This window comes from Patagioenas fasciata, chromosome 3 (assembly GCF_037038585.1).
Source record: "Patagioenas fasciata isolate bPatFas1 chromosome 3, bPatFas1.hap1, whole genome shotgun sequence".
Lineage (NCBI taxonomy): Eukaryota > Metazoa > Chordata > Aves > Columbiformes > Columbidae > Patagioenas > Patagioenas fasciata.
This window is the reverse complement of record NC_092522.1, coordinates 79554438-79572891: the sequence shown is the minus strand read 5'-3', so window position 1 is coordinate 79572891 and position 18454 is coordinate 79554438. Positions and strand designations below refer to the sequence as shown.

The 18454-nt window shown below is 44.6% G+C and overlaps 1 protein-coding gene across 12 annotated transcripts in view; it reads left to right on the top strand.

Annotated features, from left to right (window-relative positions):
- PRDM1 (PR/SET domain 1) overlaps nt 1-16702 on the top strand; it is a 101195-nt gene extending 84493 nt beyond the window's left edge. For all 12 annotated transcript variants that reach the window (XM_065834525.2, XM_071806683.1, XM_071806687.1 and 9 more), the window contains 5 exons: nt 1895-2014; nt 5252-5504; nt 13236-14344; nt 15038-15166; nt 15548-16702. In XM_065834525.2, coding sequence (XP_065690597.1) covers nt 1895-2014; nt 5252-5504; nt 13236-14344; nt 15038-15166; nt 15548-16123 — 2187 coding nt within the window. In that variant the 3' untranslated portion in view covers nt 16124-16702. The remainder of the gene's footprint in view (nt 1-1894; nt 2015-5251; nt 5505-13235; nt 14345-15037; nt 15167-15547) is intronic.
- Nucleotides 16703-18454: the final 1752 nt, after the last annotated feature.

Here is an 18454-nt window from a genome sequence, read left to right as displayed (position 1 = left end):
TCAAGCTACCATGCAGTAAAACTGGTAGGGTGTGCTGTAGCTTGGTTGTGAACTTTTCTTAGGGCAGATGGATGTAAATGAAGATATATGGGGAAGATGAGAAGAACATCTGCCTTTTTCAGCTCTCTATGAGAAATGCACAAGCAAGGCAAAAATAAAACTGAGCCACTGAGCTTGTTTCAGCTTGTGGTAGGTGTAGGAAAATTTCTGGAAGTCCCTCTTCTATCTCTTCAGTGCAGATGCACAGATCAATGGAGCATTTAACTACCTCTGCTGTTGACGTTTAAATTTTTCTGTAGTGTGCTGAAACACATGTTGAAACACAGACAAGCGCAAACAGCCACCACGTACGCCCAGCAATCTGTTTCCCAGTGGATTACCTCCTTGATTCCATAGCTGTTGTTTGTCCCCTTTATTTTGACATTTAATGTGAAATTATGCTAGGCGTTAGTTATTTACTCGGATTTTTAATCTTGACCAATACACAGGCATGTATTTGTTTATCTCCCTCTCTCACGCCAAGGGTGATACAACAGAAGAAAATGTAGCATGAGCAAATCACAAGGCTTAGCTAATTTGTGAAGTGCTGTCTGCAGTCCAGCGTTTTTATCATCCTTTGCTGCGAAGAACTGTTAGGAAGTAAGTGAAATGCTCACTGAAGTGAGCTATCTGCAGGGTCTGATGAGTGCTCATCTGCTTTGGTTGATTCCTTGCGGGGTACAGACAGTAGTAATCCCAACTCTTGGTGTTTGTCAGCCACTCCTGTTCCTGTCTCATTCTGAAATCCTGGTGAACAAAAAGACAACTGGCAAGATGTGTGAAGGGGATATGATTAGTACATTCTGCCGTGAAAGTTTGGTTGTAATACCAAATCAATGGGCTTTTTGCCTTCCTTGTTTTCACTATCTAAGCAGCACGATCAATCTTGTAAAGGCCTGGGGGTTTGGGTTTACAAAATTGTTGGGTTTCTAACATTGTTTGGATACATTAAGTGTAAGAAGATCGGTGAGGAACAGGGAGAGACAAAACCAATAACTCAGCAGTGTTTTGCAAAGGGTTACTCCAAGGCACGTTCTTCTGAATAATGATGAATTGCTTCCTGATTTGTGGTCAGTGACTTCTTTTGGTGTAATTACTGTCAAGAAGGAAGCTGAACAACTAGAATACATTTCTTAGACCTAGCATAGTGGAGCATTTTCATCAAAACCCTTACGCCTTTTTGACCAAACCCACTTGACATATGTTACCGGAACTGCTGCCTCCTTTTTATAAAAGAGGGTGATCTGTGAGTACATGTCTCAAAGCCATTTCATATTCTGTTTTGAATGCCACTGTATGCTGATGAGAGAATTATAGGTCGTCTCTTTTTTTTGTTCTCCTTTTAGCTATCAGGACGGGTACAGAGCAAAGAAGGTGGGGGTGGGGGGGGGAGTTTCATTTTCATCTGGAGAAACAGTCATTCCAATTTCTGACTTACTAGAAAAGTGAGCTCTGTAGCAGTGAAGTGATTGATAGCTATTGAATAATTTTGTTTGCTGGAACAAGACCTTTGGGGGTTGCCTTTGACAGGAGAAATAACTTCTCAAGATATTTGACAGTCTCTGTACATTTCTCTTACTGTTTCTTCTTGTAAATGTATTTCCACAAAACACATTTTTCAGGCAGTGTTTGTCTTTGACTTCCATATGTCTCGGTAAGATGCTAGTGTCTAACAAAGCTGGTTGTACCATATCCAACAGAGTTGCTAATTGTATTATTTCTGTTTTGCTGACCTGTCACTAAAAATTTCTTGCATCGGTTGCTTTACCTTGTTAAGTTTGGGGGATGGGGAGAGGAAAGAAGACTTTTTGATTTCTTCTGGCCATGGACTGATCCTGTGCTGCTCTTCTTGTAGGTCACTGGAGTTATAAGCAAAGAGTACATCCCAAAAGGAACGCGCTTTGGACCCCTGGTAGGAGAGATCTATACCAGCGATACGGTTCCCAAGAATGCAAACAGAAAATACTTTTGGCGGGTAAGCAGGAAAAAACAGCCCCGTGTTGTTGCAGTAAGCAGATCACTAAATGAGTACAGCTGAGAAGCTGGGTCACTTCCTGCCTCAGACCTGTGCGCAGGCAGGGGGCAACTCCTGCCACGCACCGACAGAGCCAGTGGGATCAAATAAGCCGAGGAAAAGCCTGGGCTGCCTTGGAGGTGGGGACTGTGTGGGTGCAGAGAGCAGGGGAGATGCGCAGCCCTGCCCGGCTCTGTCTTCCAAAACAGATAGGTGCTTGATTGTGTAAAGAAATAGTTCTGCTGCTTGCTGCAGGGGCAGGTTATTTTACCTTTCTTCACCACAAAAAGTCATTCTTGTTTATGCAAATACCACACATCCTTGATTTTTCCAGCTACGAAGGAGCTGTGAAAGTACTGCATAATCTTTTACTCTGGAATTATGATACATTTTGTGTCATTTTTCCCTGGCTTTTAAATAGAACTGCTATAACACAGTAGTGAAGGTCTTCAGCATATATCATTCAAGTCATAAGCTTTTTTAACCCACTTCAGAAAGTGTTAAAAGAGCAGCCCACAGAACTGAGTAAAGAGAAGAATCCATTAATGACAGACAAACACTAGAGGTGATGTCTAATTTGCACTCAGTAGTATAAGCTGGAAGGGAGCACAAGCAAATTTATTTTGGCTTGGGAAGTCTGTGCTGGAGAATATGCTTCCAGTTTATCAGTTGACATAATACTTGCTCTCCTTTACGGACTCATTATTAATTGTTAGAGAACATTCCTTCAGCCCCATCTCCTTCCATGGATTTGTTCTGCTGCCTTCTGGCCACTTAGGTTGTGTCTAAATTGGTGGAATTTGGAGTATATCCAAGCCTCTGTGCCCAGGTGCCTGCCTGCCTTAGCAAAATCCTGACCTCACATCCAGGTGAAACCCAGGGCAAGCACCAGCCTTCCCCACACCCTTTTCTTCCTACCTAATTGCATCATTTTGGTTTTCTCAGGTCATCTTTGTGCAATGCAGTACAGCATTGCACAGGCAGTTATTTGCATGAGTGTTTTTACAGAGCAAGTGACTGTTCTCACATTCATAAGGCTACAAAATGTTTCTTTTAGCCGAATTTTTCGAAAGCTTGTGACTGGCATAGGAAGAGACTGGCATGCCAGCCCTAGCACTGCTAGTTGCTAGTAAGACAACCTGATCTAGTTGAAGATGTTCCTGCTCATTGCAGGGGGGTTGGACTGGATGACCTTCAAAGGTCCCTTCCAACCCAAACTATTCTGTTTCTTTAATGAGACGGCAAGCATTGGGAAGAGGAGCTGCTAACCATCTTGCAGGGCTTCATTCATATATTGCAGTGAGAAAGATGACATCATTCTCATGATATGATTTTAAGCCTTAATGTGGAGGGATCCTTGGAAATAATATCCTAGGAGCCATCTAAGCATCGTTAAATTCCTTTTTATAATCTCTTGATTCGTTCAAGGCACTCTGCTGCACCAAGAATGAATTCCTTCCTAGGGGTCTGAAACAGGCTTGCATATGCAAAGGAAATTGTGGGAGATAACATCCCACATGTTATTAAAGGCATCCTGGGCGTGCTGGCAGGAGCGGGAACATCTGCTGCCCGCGCGGGGGGATGCTGCCTGCGCCTTGCCCACGCGCAGGGGAGCAGGGCCGCCCGGGGCCGGCGTCATTTCTGGGAACCACGCCGTGACTCAGCACATCTGTTTTGGCCTTCCCCAGAATAGGTGGGAGTCCGGTGGGGCCCCTTGCCCCCACAGCCCCAGCGGGGTGACCGGCAGCATCCGCGGCCCTGCCGTGGGAGCCGCGGAGGGCCGTTTTGGGAAGCGGCGGCAGGCGTCGAGCACCGGAGTCCCGCGTTCCTGGAAGTTTGCAAGCCGGGGGTGAGCAGAGAAACCTGAAGGCTCCTCTCGATGCAGCACAACTCGCCCGGCTCTCTTCCATTTTCTCATAACAAACACACCGCAAAATCTCTCGCAAGCCGCTTTGATGAGGCCACATGTATTTCCCCCTTCTCAGTTTACAGGAAGTTACTCTTAAAAGAAAGTGATTCTGGTGTTTACGGCCCGCGTTAAAGGGCCAGCCTGCCTCGCCCCTCTCCGCCGGCAGCTCTTTCAGGGAGCAGAGGAGAGGTCCTGGCCGATGGGCGCTCATGGGGCGCGATGCCCTGCCAGGTGGGTGCGAAAGGCAATGGTGTGAGCACAGAGGCAGGAACACGCAGCGGAGGGCTTTCCCCCCCAAGAGAAGCTCTGTCTCCCCTTTGGAAAGGCATGTCCTGCTCAGTGATGTGCATCGCTGGTTCTTCACGGGCTGGCTTTTGCCCGGTCATCTGCTCCACAAAACTCAGGAACCCCGTTTCATCCAGTGTGGAGTTAGTTCCGTCTGAGAGGAAGGGATGTGTCTTTAACAAACATGTCTCCTGGATTTTTCTTTTCTTTTTTTTCTGATTGTCTTATTCTTATCACTTGAGTGGGACTTCTTCCCCCCGGAAGCCGCTAAGCAGCTTTTAGATCAATATTTCTCTTTCCCTTCTGTGGACGAGCCAGAACATGTCCCTTGTTAGGAAAAGTGACTTCTCATCAGCTGGCCCCTATCCAGGTCTTAGTTAAGTTATGGCAGGTGAAGTTCATCTTTGCCTCGCCCAGCCTTTCTACAAAAGGGCTACAGTCCAGCTATGAGCAAGTGTTGCTTTAGGACTCCAGGGGGGTGGAGGATGTTTGCATAGTTTAAACCTTTGGGCGGAGGTGGTAGGAAACTGCAAGTACAGAGGCCATAGAAAAAGGTGAGAAAGACTCTGACGTAGCACAGCCAGTCAGTCTTACACACAGGTGACTCAAAGCATTAATGCAAGCATGCACTCAGACCTGCAGTCATTAGCATCACCCACTTGTTGATCATAGCACCAGGAAGAGGGCTCTAAGGTAGCCTGTTCACGCAGGGAGAGTACTTCGCATTTCAGATTTTGGGTCTGATCTGTCCATGCTAGCAGAGCCATGGGCTAAGCAAAAATGGAAGAGGTGACTTGACTTACTTTTGAATAGGCATCTCTTTTCTTAACACAGAGGATATCATAGTTGGAAAGGAGAGAAAGCAGCTTGAGCTCTTATTTCAGTAATATCTTCTTGTGGTTCTTTTTTTTAAAAAAAAGCTTATCATTTTTCTCCTCTGGACTCTGCGCACGTGTTGCGCGTTGTGCATATATATATTCATAGGCACTTCCTCTCTGTTCCAGATCTATTCAGGTGGTGAGCTTCACCACTTCATTGATGGATTTAACGAGGACAAGAGCAACTGGATGCGTTATGTAAACCCAGGCTACTCGGTTCAGGAACAGAACTTGGCTGCTTGTCAGAATGGAATGAACATCTACTTCTACACCATCAAGCCCATCCCCGCCAATCAAGAGTTGCTTGTGTGGTATTGCCGAGACTTTGCAGAGAGGCTGCACTATCCCTCGTCCAGAGAGCTGACAATGATGAACCTCAGTAAGTGGATTACAGTACAAACAAGGAATGCTAGTAATGTCTCTTCTGTCTAAATGATCTAATAATAAGTTGTATAATTAGACAGCTGTTGTGTCATAGTAGGTAGCTCGGAGTGGAAAAGGGGAATTAAAAAACCCGACGCAACAGAATGAGTTCCCAGTGCCAGTTCAAATGCAAACAGATTATAAAAAATCTGAACACTTGCTGGTTTACAGTCTGAATCTTATCTGATGAAATTCTGGACAGACAACCTGAATGTATCCTCTGCCTTCAGAGCTGTAGATGTTGGTTCACTTTCGGACTTCCCAAGTCCAGATCTCATGGCGTGTTGAGCAAAAGTCTGCTTTGACAACATACCTAAAGGCGGTCCAGTCGTGCTCCCAGACTGTGCAAGGGAGTGGCCACACCCCATGGCTCTGTCTAGCTGTCTGACAAAATATGTGTTGACGGCATAATGCTCTTTGAGCCTCGCATTTACGCTTACTTCTCTTATGGGAGCAAACCTCCCGTGGTCTTTTCATCTGGTTACTTGTCCGTTAAGCTCAGTGTATTTTGTCCCTGTTTCTTGGCTGCATATTGCAGCTTTCATTTTCTGTTCAAAAGTAATAGCACTGGTAGTGGGGGGAAGAGGTATTTCCAGGAGTTTATCTCTGTGTTCCTCTGTGGTTTCTGACCATTTCCAGCCTCAGCGCTTTACTCATAGCTTAGTCACTGCGTAGCACCTCACCCAGAGCCCCTTGAAAAAAGGGAGAGATTCTCACTGACTTCCCCTTCCACTCTTAGGCTGCCTCCCCCTATCTAGCTGCTCGGAGCGTTCTTTTGTCCTTCCGCCAGCGCCTACGCTGAAACTTGAAGGAAAAACTGCAAGCAGATTTTTGTTTGGTTTTTGTTTTGATTCTGTGTTGGGTTTTGTGTGTGTGTGGTTTTTGCTTGGTTGTTCTTTTGTTTGTTCTTTAATATAAAGATAACTATTTCCTGTTATTTGGCAACAAATAATGGGTTATAAAATATCAGTGTTACTTCAGTGATCATTGGAGCTAAAATGTAACTCGGCATGATGAAAATGATATCGCATATTCAGGTTAATCAAAAGTACATCTGTCCTCCATGGATGTTGTCCGTTTCACCAGTTTTTGGTCTTTCCCTACTAAATGCAAGAAATTATACAAGAAAATTTGTTTTCTCTTAATGGCAGAGGGAAGAGAGGGAGGGGATGTCCTGTGCTGGTATATTCCCTATTCAAAGAAGTTCTCACTGATTCTGTCATTTTTGCACATGCATGATTTGTGCGATTTTATTTCCTGGTATGATGAACCGCCAGCTTTTCAGTGGGATCTGCAGATGGGACGGGGCAGTAGTGTTAAATGTTCCTGCAGATAAGGAGTTTGCAAAGACCCAGCCAGGCGCATGTGGCCAGTTGGTAGGAGGACGCACAAACGCAGCCTCAGTTTCCTGCATCTGCTGGCGTCTTAGGTTGCCTTGCAGAAGGATTGAGGAACGTATTTGTAAAGTGTCAATTCATTACCTGGTTGTTCTTACTCTGGTCAAAACTGAGGGTGTCTGGACACGTGCAGAATAGTCCGTTTTAGAAAAAGTAGTTTTAATATGTGGATTTAAACAGACAGGATCTTGAGAAACAGTTTTGTAGTTCGGCCTTAACATTCGAAAGAGCAGCCTTGCCAGATGCTGAGGTGGAAATATCCCTTACATTTAAAGATAAACCATTTAGAAATTGTATGTTGGCCTCTTCCACCCAAAGAAAAGAGCAGTTCAGAAAAATGAGAAAAAGTTCTTGCTTTTTTAATCTTTTCCCATCATCTTTGTGACAAACACCCTCAGGCCTAAGGCCAGCAGTTGGTCCAGAAACCCTACAGGTTCTGTAAGGATCGAGGTTTTCTAAAGTTTCAGTGCTAGTCCTTGAAAAGTACAGAGAAAAGTCCAACAGTTCTTCCAAGGATGCTTATTTGCTAAAGTGCAAGCAGGGATGCTTTCTCCAGTGTTAGTACAGGAACCAGATGAGTTTAAAATTAATATCAGCACCGTTCAGCTTGCTTCTTCCCAGGCCCCTTCTTCCAGTTAAATGTAAAATTAGTGAAGATTCCTCTCCAGCCTCTCCCTTTAGCACAAGCCTGGCCAAGGTGCTCCCACACTGTGTTAGTCTGTGAATCCTGTGCCTGCTGCAGACATGGGGCTTTGCCCCATCAAAACATGGTAACACAGTCTTGCTTGGGGCCACCTCCCAGCTGGTCACCTCCTCCACCTGCTAGAAGGTCAGGGAGGCTATCTCCAGCCAAAGGTATCTTTCATGATTCGGTGTTTGAAGTGTCACAGCTTCCCCCGGAGGAGTTGGCAAGCATCACCCCCTCTCCAGCTCCTGTCTGCTGGCTTTGGCACCCTCTAAGGAAGCAGCAGGGAAGGTCAGGGCCCAGGTCCCACCACCGGCTGGAGTGAGGGTTTCCATGGTGCGTTGTGCCCAGCTCCCTCTCTCCACCACATCTTGGGTGTGCAGAGCGTGCCTGTGCGCGCCGCAGGCTTTGGAAGAGCTGTGCCCTTGGCTGGTGGCCCGGCCCGGCACAGGAGAGGCCGCCTGGGACACACACCGATGGAGAGCTTCCAGCGTGGCCTCAGTTTTGCCAGCTTCAAGTATAGGCAGCTGCTTGAGGTGCCTCAGGGCTTTGAGGAGCGCGGTCTTGCAGTTCGGCACCTCAGTTCCTCTTTAAGCACCTGAGCGGGATGGGCCTCCGGGGAAAAATGTATCAGAGAATTTCTCTGGCTTTATTTCCTGTAATTAGTGGCCTCAAAAATGAGAGCACTACCACTTTAGAGCATAAATATATTTACACATCCCCATGTAACATCTACTTGCCTCTGTAACAGCAAACTTTCAAATTAAAGGTAACTTCTCCAGCGTTAGTTCATTTGTGCCAGGGAAGGAAAGCATCCAGATTGAAGACGGCAATTAAGCATGTACTTAGTTATGGGTTTAACCCTGTCCCCTGTGTTTTCTTGAATTGGGGCCTTTGACCCAGTCCTTCAGACGCTGGAGCACACACCTACGTGCCTTCAAGGCCGTGATTAGCTCCGAGTGGAGCTGCGTAACGTGGAGTGGATGTTGAGGTGGCTGCAGGGAGTTGCACAACAGTGGCAGAGAGCCAAGACCGCGGAATCCCAGCAGGGGAAACTCGGTCTCGTTTCAGACGGTCCCTTTCTCCTTCCTGCCTGTTTTGAGGCCACTGATGTTTTCTGTCAATATTTGAGATGCCTCACCTTCAGATGGTGCCATTGTCCAGTAAATGGTTTTACATGTGATGGCACGAGATTTCTGTATTATGGTGGCCAAAAAAATCAAACTTCTGTAATATGTTACATGTGCTTAACCTCATTTAACTAGGCCTTCAGATTGGTTTGCTTTTGGTTTGGTTTGGTGTTTTTTAGTCTCTGATATTTTATTTTTGGAGTAGCAAACAGACCAAGGAAATTTGCTTTGGGGGTCCCATATCATTTAGCATTTAATTCCTATCTCACTGTAGGAGGATTCTTTTGGGATGGAGAGTAGCGAGGATAACAGTTTAAAACAACACAAAACAAAACAAACAACAAATAAAAAACCCCACACCAAACAATTGCACTGACTCAGGACACGACTATTTGATAATAATGTTCACGTATTGCAGTCATATGATGCAACTTCCTGCTGCTCATGTCCATGTTTGTCTCTTCAGTCAAGTACGGGCAGGTGACATCTTTTGGTCAAGGTTCAGGAAAAAAGTTTGAGATGGGGGAGAAGAAAATTTCCATATTTACAAAACATTTGGCAATCTTTTTGTTTCATTAACAAGGTATTATTTAAAATCTTCAGGATTCTAGGAAGATTAACTTTTTAATGCTGTTTGTTCAATGTAATTTATTATTCTTCTTCCGGCTGGACCTGACACGCTGGCCATTAGCTGAGCCCCACCACTGGCTTTCTCTTTTGTTTATGGGCAGTTTCACTTTCTGGTTTTAAAGCTTTTTCTGTTTGGGTTGAGAGGAAACATCTGCAGTTGTTAAAAAAAAATGCCTCCTGGAATCTTCAAAAGGGCTCAGGAAAATGATTTTGAAATGATATGAAAGGTTGTCTTCACAAAAGCAGAATTTGGGGGCTCAAGTTGACTTAATATTGAGGATTATTTGAAGGCTCCTTTAAAGACCTTCTCTGAGCAAAATGTTTTCAAAGGCATGTCACCCTGTCTTGGACACATTTAGAAAACAGATGATCAAATTGTAGACTTCTGAATGTTGGTCTCCGTTCTCATTCTGAGTGGAAACGCTCTTTGTTTTGCCTGCTTCACAACTTCGAGGTTCTCTTTCTTCCAGCAAAAGAGGTGCTTAATTTAGATCGAAAAATGTGAATCGGCATGATTAAGCTCCACCACTCAAAGCGTTCAGTACCCTCTCGCTCCCAAAATTACTATTGAAATTACTGTCTGCCTACAACCGTTTTTCAGGTTTTTAGAAAAAAAAAAAAACACAGATTATTGTTTTTGTGAAGTCTTTCTCAGGCTACAGCTCAGAGCCCAGGAACAGAGAGCAAAGGCTGTGGCTGCGACACCCACACTGGAGTGACTTCAGGCAGCCTGCCCGCCCAGGTTTTGTTAATACTTGAAAGTAACAGGAATTTTGCCCCTTTTCCTCTTGCACGCACTCACTAATCTCAGATCTGAGCAAATAATCTGTTGACCTCAGTGAACAGTGGATCAGGCTCCTAAAGAGGCACGTCTGGGGTGTTTTTTTTGTTTCTTTCTTTTTTCCCCCCTCCACTCAGATCAGCTATTTACAAATGCAGCTGCGCTGTTCTTCTTTTGTCATGAACCTCTTTTCTGTGTGCCTCTCTGACCACAGAAACTAGACAGATCTTGGAAGAGTACGTGCCTCTATTTAGTGTATATACATGTATATGGGGTGGGAGGGAGAAATGCATTTCAAGAGTGAGGGTGGGACGTTGTGATCAGTAAGAAATACGAAATCACAAGTTAAGGGAAATAACATTTATAAGAAATATATGTCTTTTAACTTTGAAGTATGGCTCCTTTAAGAGCAACAAGAAAGGTTGTAAACCTCTCAATCAGTTTCAGCCCTGGTTTAAATCCGTGTTCAGCATAAAACCTAAGAACCTCGCCTTGGCCCCTTCTCATATTTTACACAGTGCTGACACACTTGTTTATGTTTTGATCTCTCTGTTGTTCCTGACCATCCCTTGTGCTCAGGTAATAGCGGGGAAAAAGCCGAGAGGGGATTTATGGACCAAAAATAGCTTGCAAACTAAAGAGACCTATCACAGTCAGACTTGAAAAATAATCTTTAAATATTGCCGCTTCTGTCTACACATGGAAATCAGTAGCAGGGGAGGCTTTACCAGGAACTTTGTAGGGAAGGAAAGAGCAATTATCTTCAGCTTGTCGGGTGTGGACACCGGCAGGTTGCTTGAAGAAAGTCTTGTTTTCACAGTGCGCTGCCTTTCAGTGGCTCGCCGGCTGCTCCGGCGCACAAGGCACGTACATCCCGGCCCATGTGTGACCTGGCGGCAGCAGGAGCCGTCCCCTTTCTCTGTCGCTTTTCCAGCAGCGCCAGCACTTCTCCTTCCTCTTTCCCTCCCCTCGGATTTTTTTTCTTTTTGCTTTAAAAGGGAGAAGTGTCAATTTGAACTTCCTGCTTGACAGACCCCACTGAGAAACTGATATGGGCCTGATAAGGTGGCATTTATTTATTTTTTCTGCTGCCAGGCTTCACAAGTCCCACTTTCCACCTCTCCCACCCCCTCCCAGCTTTCAATACTTCCCCGTCTCGATACTTCCCGGCACTGATAGTGTCACCAGGAATGTTTGCTCTGAGGCGCTGGCGTGGTGACAGGCAGCTGATAAGAAGATGTAGATAATACTATCCACAAGTGCCATTGTGGAGCTTCTCAAACCTAATAGGACCTCTATGTTATACCCAAAATCTGGGTGGGCATTTAGAAAATGAGTTAACTGTCCACAAATACAGACAAAATGCCAAAAGAAAGCAGATGATTTTTAGTGCCAGGCAATGCCAACACACTATTAATTTATTTTTTAAACAGTTCCGCATTAATCTTTAACATTGAGAGAAGTAATTGGGAAGCAGTCTGTGCACTTATGTGTGTACGTGCTTGCTGCACAACATGCCTTATGTTTTATTGTAAATATTTTAATTGAACATAACTCTATTCAATTGCATTTCACTGCAATTTGAAAATGTACAACCTGCCCACAAAATTCAAATTAAATTTACTTGCTACTAGTCTAATGCTATTTGAAAAGGGATGCTACTGTAAAAGCAGGTTGCTGTGAGTAGGGGCATGCTTTGAAAACAGCTGTTTTCTTGGATGCATTTAATAAATGGCTGTTTCATTGCTTATAGGGTAATGTTGCCAAATGATAAATTCTGTCAGAGTAGCGAATAGTGAAGCAAAGGATCCATGTTGAAAGCAGCGTGGTCATTGCCTGTTCCAGTCTTCCTCTCTGGGTTCAGGTGGTCCTTCAAAAATCAGAAATAACTGTTTATCCCCCTGTCAGTGAAGCAAGAGCAGTCGGTCCCAAAAGCAGAAATCTGGCTGAAGGGCTATGAGACTTTGACGTCACAAACCTGTCGAGTGTTGACTTGTGCCTCCTGATGGAAAACCTTGCATGTAACTAACCACAAATATGAAACCTTCGTGTAGTTTTTCCCTTATAAGAAAATATCTTACAAGTCATAATTTCAACATTATATAACTATTAACTTAGGGAGATGAGATAAAAGCAGACTTCTTTTTCTGTTGAAGACATCTTTCAGTGTACTGTTTATATTATGTGCAGATAACAATGTCTTTGCATGCAAGTAAACACTGTATGCACTGAACTGAGCCGAGTGGATGTTAGCTTCCATTTCATTCTAAATGCATATTTATTTTGCCTTTTTTTTTCAAAGTACATTTCAACTTAAGCTGGAGCCAACTGGTCTTGCACGCTTTTGCTTTGCTTCAGCATTTTTTTTATAAAGTACAGCTGTAAGCAGAGGAGTTTTGCATAGACTGAATGCCACAGAAATCTGCAGTAAATAGTCTGCTTTGTTGTAGATGTTCCTAAGCAGTGTATTTAATGAGTAATGATCTGTTTACTGATGGAGAATACCTTCTCTTTGAAGGAGGCTTTCATCCTAGCCAGCCATGGGTTTTTTGGTACTGTAAGTAATTGAACTGGCTGGTGAAATGACTGCTGTGGTTTGGCAAAAGCCGATTTGTCATGCCTTGTTATTTTACTGAGGAACATTTCTGGGAGCTTGCCTTCTGCAAAGTCCTTCTATTAAACCTGTATTGTGAACAAATGCTTGCTTCTGCATTTATTAGAAATACTGCTTAACTGGACGTTCAACAGGAAAGCTACTCAAATTTCAGGGGAAAGAAAGGTGAAATCAGTTTGCAAAGTGGAGACTGGCACTCTGCAAATGAATCATCATCCAGATCTGTATTTACTGGCTGGTCTCCCTCAAATTAATGATGCTTTTTATTAATGCTTAATACCAGCAGTCGTTTCTTCACACAGAAAACAGGTTTTTTGCAAGTTAAATGATTGCTCATCTCCAAGAGTGGCCCTTCCTGCCCACTAAAGTTGTAGGAGTTAGACTGTGTTTTAGAAAGAGATAATGATGGTGGCCTACCTAAATAATAATGACCTTGTCTTTGTATTTCAGCACAAACCCACGTTAATCCAAAGCAGCACAGTGCTGATAAAGATGAGCTCTGTCAGAAAAGCATCCCAAAGAAGGAGCACAGTGTGAAAGAAATCCTGAAAATGGAATCAAATCCTCCAAAAGGAAAAGACTTCTTCCAGACCAACATTTCACCAGTTACTCCAGAAAAAGACTTGGATGATTTGCGTAAGAACTATAGCCCAGAGAGGTGTTTCTTCCCTCGAGTTGTGTACCCGATCCGACCTCACATGCCAGAAGACTATCTGAAAGCTTCCTTAGCATATGGGATGGATAGACCCAGCTACATTACTCACTCGCCCATCCAGACATCTACGACACCGAGTCCTTCCGGGAGAAGCAGCCCAGACCAAAGCTTAAAAAGTTCAAGCCCTCACAGCAGTCCAGGGGTCACGGTTTCACCTCTGGCACCTACTTCCCAAGAGCACAGAGAGCCATACTCTTACTTGAACGGATCGTATGGCTCAGAAGGATTGGGGTCTTATCCTGGATATGCACCCCCTGGTCACCTCCCACCTGCCTTTCTACCGTCCTATAGCCCCCACTACCCCAAATTCCTGTTACCTCCGTTCAACATGAGCTGTAACAACCTGAGCGCTTTGAACAATATCAATGGCATCAACAATTTCAATCTCTTCCCAAGGATGTATCCTCTTTACGGCAACCTGCTCAGTGGGGGCAGCCTTTCCCACCACATGTTGACCCCCACCACGCTCCCCAGTTCGTTGCCCAGTGAAGGAGGCCGTCGAGTGCTGCAGCCCGATCATCCGAGAGACTTCCTCATACCCGCGCCCAACAGTGCCTTCTCCATCACGGGCGCTGCTGCCAGCATGAAGGACAAGCCCTGCAGCCCCACCAGCGGCTCCCCCACAGCTGGTACAGCAGCCAGTTCAGAACACATAATGCAACCTAAACCTACCTCAGTGGTGTTGGCTGCCACCGGCGGTGAAGAAGCCATGAATCTCATTAAAAGTAAGAGGAATGTGACCGGTTACAAAACCCTCCCGTACCCGCTGAAGAAGCAGAACGGGAAGATCAAGTACGAATGCAACGTTTGCTCCAAGACCTTTGGCCAGCTCTCCAATCTGAAGGTAGGCAGTGGAGAATAAGACACAAGCCTTCTTGGAATGCTCTGGTTTCTCCCTACAGGTTATCTATGAAAAGTAGGGACAGGCCTCCCTTGCTCATTAGTCTATCAGTCTGGGATTCGTACAGCACCCCCAGCAAGAAAGCATGGTTATAGAGTGTTTTAATACTGACGCCATCTAATTACAGAATCACAGAATGATAGGAATTGGAGGGGACCTCAAAAGATCATCTAGTCCAATCCCCCTGCCAGAGCAGGAACACCTAGATGAGGTTACACAGGAACATGTCCAGGCGGGTTTTGAATGTCTCCAGAGCTGGAGACTCCACAACCCCTCTGGGCAGCCTCTTCCAGTGCTCTGTTACCCTCACTGAGAAGTTTCTTCTCCAATTTAAGTGGAACCTCTTGTGTTCCAGTTTGAACCCATTACCCCTTGTCCTACCATTGGTTGTCACTGAGAAGAGCCTGGCTCCCTCCTCGTGACACTCACCCTTTATATATTTGTAAACATTAATGAGGTCACCGCTCAGTCTCCTCTTCTCCAAGCTAAAGAGTCCCAGCTCCCTCAGCCTTTCTTTAATTAACTAGGTAACATTGTACTTCAGCAGTGGGAGTCTTTGCTAACTTCAGAAAACATCTGAAAAGTACTTCTGTGCCAGCACTGGAAACTGCACGTTGTTGTTTTGTTTGTCCCTAGGTGCACCTCCGAGTACACAGCGGAGAGAGACCGTTCAAATGCCAGACTTGCAACAAAGGCTTCACGCAGCTGGCTCACCTCCAGAAGCACTATCTGGTACACACGGGAGAAAAACCCCACGAGTGTCAGGTATGTAACACACCACCCAGACAACGTCCCTCGGAGGCCAAAGGGCCGGCATGCAGCCCATGCAGGGAGGGCTGTGCCACAAATGTGTGTCGCAGCCGTGCTCAGCCCCAGTGCAGCAGCATCCGTGAGACAGCAGGGTTGCCTTTAGCCTGCTAGAGCAACATCTGCCTGATTCAGTTTTGCCATCTGCCATGCTCAAAATGCTATTCAGCAATATTTAAATAAAAAATGCAGAGAATTTTTTTCCCCCTGCTTTGTGAGAAAATGTGAAGATATCAAAAGCTGCTGCTTCATCCTGCCGTCTCCTCCTGGGTGTCTGCGATTTACACCATAAAATCCCCTCCCACTCATTCACTGTTTCTCTGCCACCCCCCACATTAGGTTTGTCACAAGCGATTCAGCAGCACCAGCAATCTCAAAACCCACCTGCGGCTCCACTCTGGAGAGAAGCCTTACCAGTGCAAGCTCTGCCCGGCCAAATTCACCCAGTTTGTGCACCTGAAGCTGCACAAGCGTCTCCACACTCGGGAGCGTCCCCATAAATGCATCCACTGCCACAAGAGCTACATTCACCTCTGCAGCCTCCAAGTCCACCTGAAGGGCAACTGCCCTGTCGCCCCTGCCTCCGGGCTCTCCATGGAGGACCTGAACCGAATCAACGAGGAGATCGAGAAGTTCGACATCAGTGACAATGCCGACAAGTTGGAAGAAGTGGAGGACAATATCGACTTGACATCGATTGTGGAGAAGGATATACTGACCGTGCTCAGGAGGGAAATGGAAGGAGCAAACCTGAAAGCATCCCTGCAGAGGAACCTGGGAAACGGACTTCTCTCCTCAGGATGCAACCTTTACGAGTCGTCAGATATGTCCATTATGAAGTTGCCTCATGGTCACCCACTACCTCTGTTACCTGTAAAGGTCAAGCAAGAAACAGTTGAACCAATGGACCCTTAAGACTTTTTGGCAAAGTGATTTTTTTTTTATTTTTAATTTATGACTTGGCAAGTCAGGGTGCCTGTAGCAGTTGCTTGTACATAGTTTCAATGCTGCAAAGCAATCTTGGCTTACAGTAGTTTCCCTACGCTCTCCAGCTGAAAGAAGGAACTCCAAAGTTACTGTTTTCTCAGGGCATAAAAAGAGGCAAAGGACTGCGCTTTGCCTCGCCAGTTACTAAAAGACAATCATCTATCCGTAATTATTTTTTCAATGATAGTACTTCATAATTTATTATGCAATTAATCTTTCTAAAAAGCAATAATTAGGAAAATGTTTACAATGACTGGAAAATTCATTGTAATTTTTACTTTAAATGTTTTTATTTTATGTTTTATGGCCATTCTTTGTAGATATTTGTTTCTGCACATCTGTTTTAAGAACCTAAGATTGGGGTTTCAGCAAATACGTTTTATGTACCGATGTCTTTAAAACAAATGCGGTTTTTCGTATTGCCAAAGTTGGACATTTGACATACAGAATACCAGATCCGTTGGTTTGAAAGAGATGCTGTGTGCTTTTCTGTGCAAATCACCCCACTGAGAAGGAAAAAACCAAGAGTAGTAGCGAGCAGGGAAGAAGCTGCTCCCCTGCGTCTCTGAGGAGGAGAGAGATTCTTCTCCCTGCGGCTCTGCCTGGAACAGATGTGGCACAGCAAACACCTCCCTGCCATGGACAGTACCACAGGTTTTTAGAAAACAGCTATAGCCCCACACATTGACATGTAATTTTATGACCAAAGGAATGCATCAGCTTAAAGTGGCTCTTCCAGAATAAAATCTCACCTTTATTTTGTTTCCAAAAGCAGCTTAAAAGCAAACACACAAATATTCTTAATATTCTGCCTAAAAGAAGGTTTTTGGCAGACTTTTCTCTTCTGTTGTCTTGGTTTTTTTTTTTCTTTTGGCCAGAGCCTTCCAGGGATGAAAAAAAAAAAATAGATGGTCAGATTCCCTGAGAAAAAAAGGGGTTCGGTTTTACTTGTATTTTCCTCTCCCACTTTGCCTGGGTAGAAGTGGGGAACAAAGTCCTTTCCCGGCACATACGTCGTCGTTTTTTTTTTTTCCTTCCTTCCTGTACGACTCAGATTTTTCTCAGTATTTGTGTTTGTACATTTTGTGGTTAATTTAATTAAAGAAGAAAAGGGCATTGCAAAGTTGTTGAACAACAATTACCTCAGTGCTTGTGTCCAGTGGTGCAGACAATGCTGTTTTATCTAAATGCTTTGCTACTTTAGAGAAGAAACCAAAATGTGCACAGGGAAAGACAGAATGCACATCCTTTTATCTTTTTGTTTTGCTAAGCCCAAAGATGATACGGTGACATTTGAGGTGTAGCAAAGAATACATGTATATTTATAGATATATTTATACCACTATACGATATATGTATATGTATATATATTTATACCACTTAAGTTGTGAGCCAAACCATGTAATAAAACCTATTTTTCATCTAAGTGTGAAAATCAGCTGTTATCCAGTTTCGCATACTACCAATGACCTCAAAACCAGAAGGTTGGGCCGAGGCACCGATCGCTGGCAGGCGCAGCCACTCGGCTGAAGCCTGAGCTGGCAAACCCCTCAGGTGAATAATGTCACCCCCACGGGGCGAATTTGGTGGGAATGACCCTGTTTGCAGGACCAGGGGGGTCACCAGGCCCCTGCTGTCCCCTGCAGTCTGTACTGGGGGGAAGGAGGCAGGTGGACAGTCAATGAACAGCCAGAAAATGTCACTGAAGGAACTTGAAGCCAAATCTGCCCCGTGTGTGGTGTGTTCACAAGACACGGTGAGGGGCAGGGTGGAAGTTGGGGATGAGCCCCTCGGCTCGTTTGCTAACGAGCTGCACGCGCAACTCACATAAATACAAGTAGCATTATTACACACCTCCCCTCCGTGTATATCTTTTTGTCTTGTTATATTCTTCCAAATTTTGAAGTAGCCCACTTCAGCAATCCAGGATTCGGTCATCTTTTTTTTTTCAGTAAACTTCATTTTAATGCCTTCTGTTAAAAAACAATAATGAAATCCAGTTTGCTCAACACAGCTCTTGAAGGACTACAGTTCATTACATTTCCACTCCTGCAAATTGTGAGGCTGACATCTTTTAAATGTAGCAATAGTTCATAAATATAGTACTTACTTGTAGGATAAACCAAAGTATCACTACTCTGTCACTGGACACACACTCTATTATTTGCCTGTAGTGCTTTCTTGTATTTGATACAAATTTTACAAGAATTTATATGCATCAGCTTTAAGAATTGTTACTTCTCTTTACTGTTTCCCCTT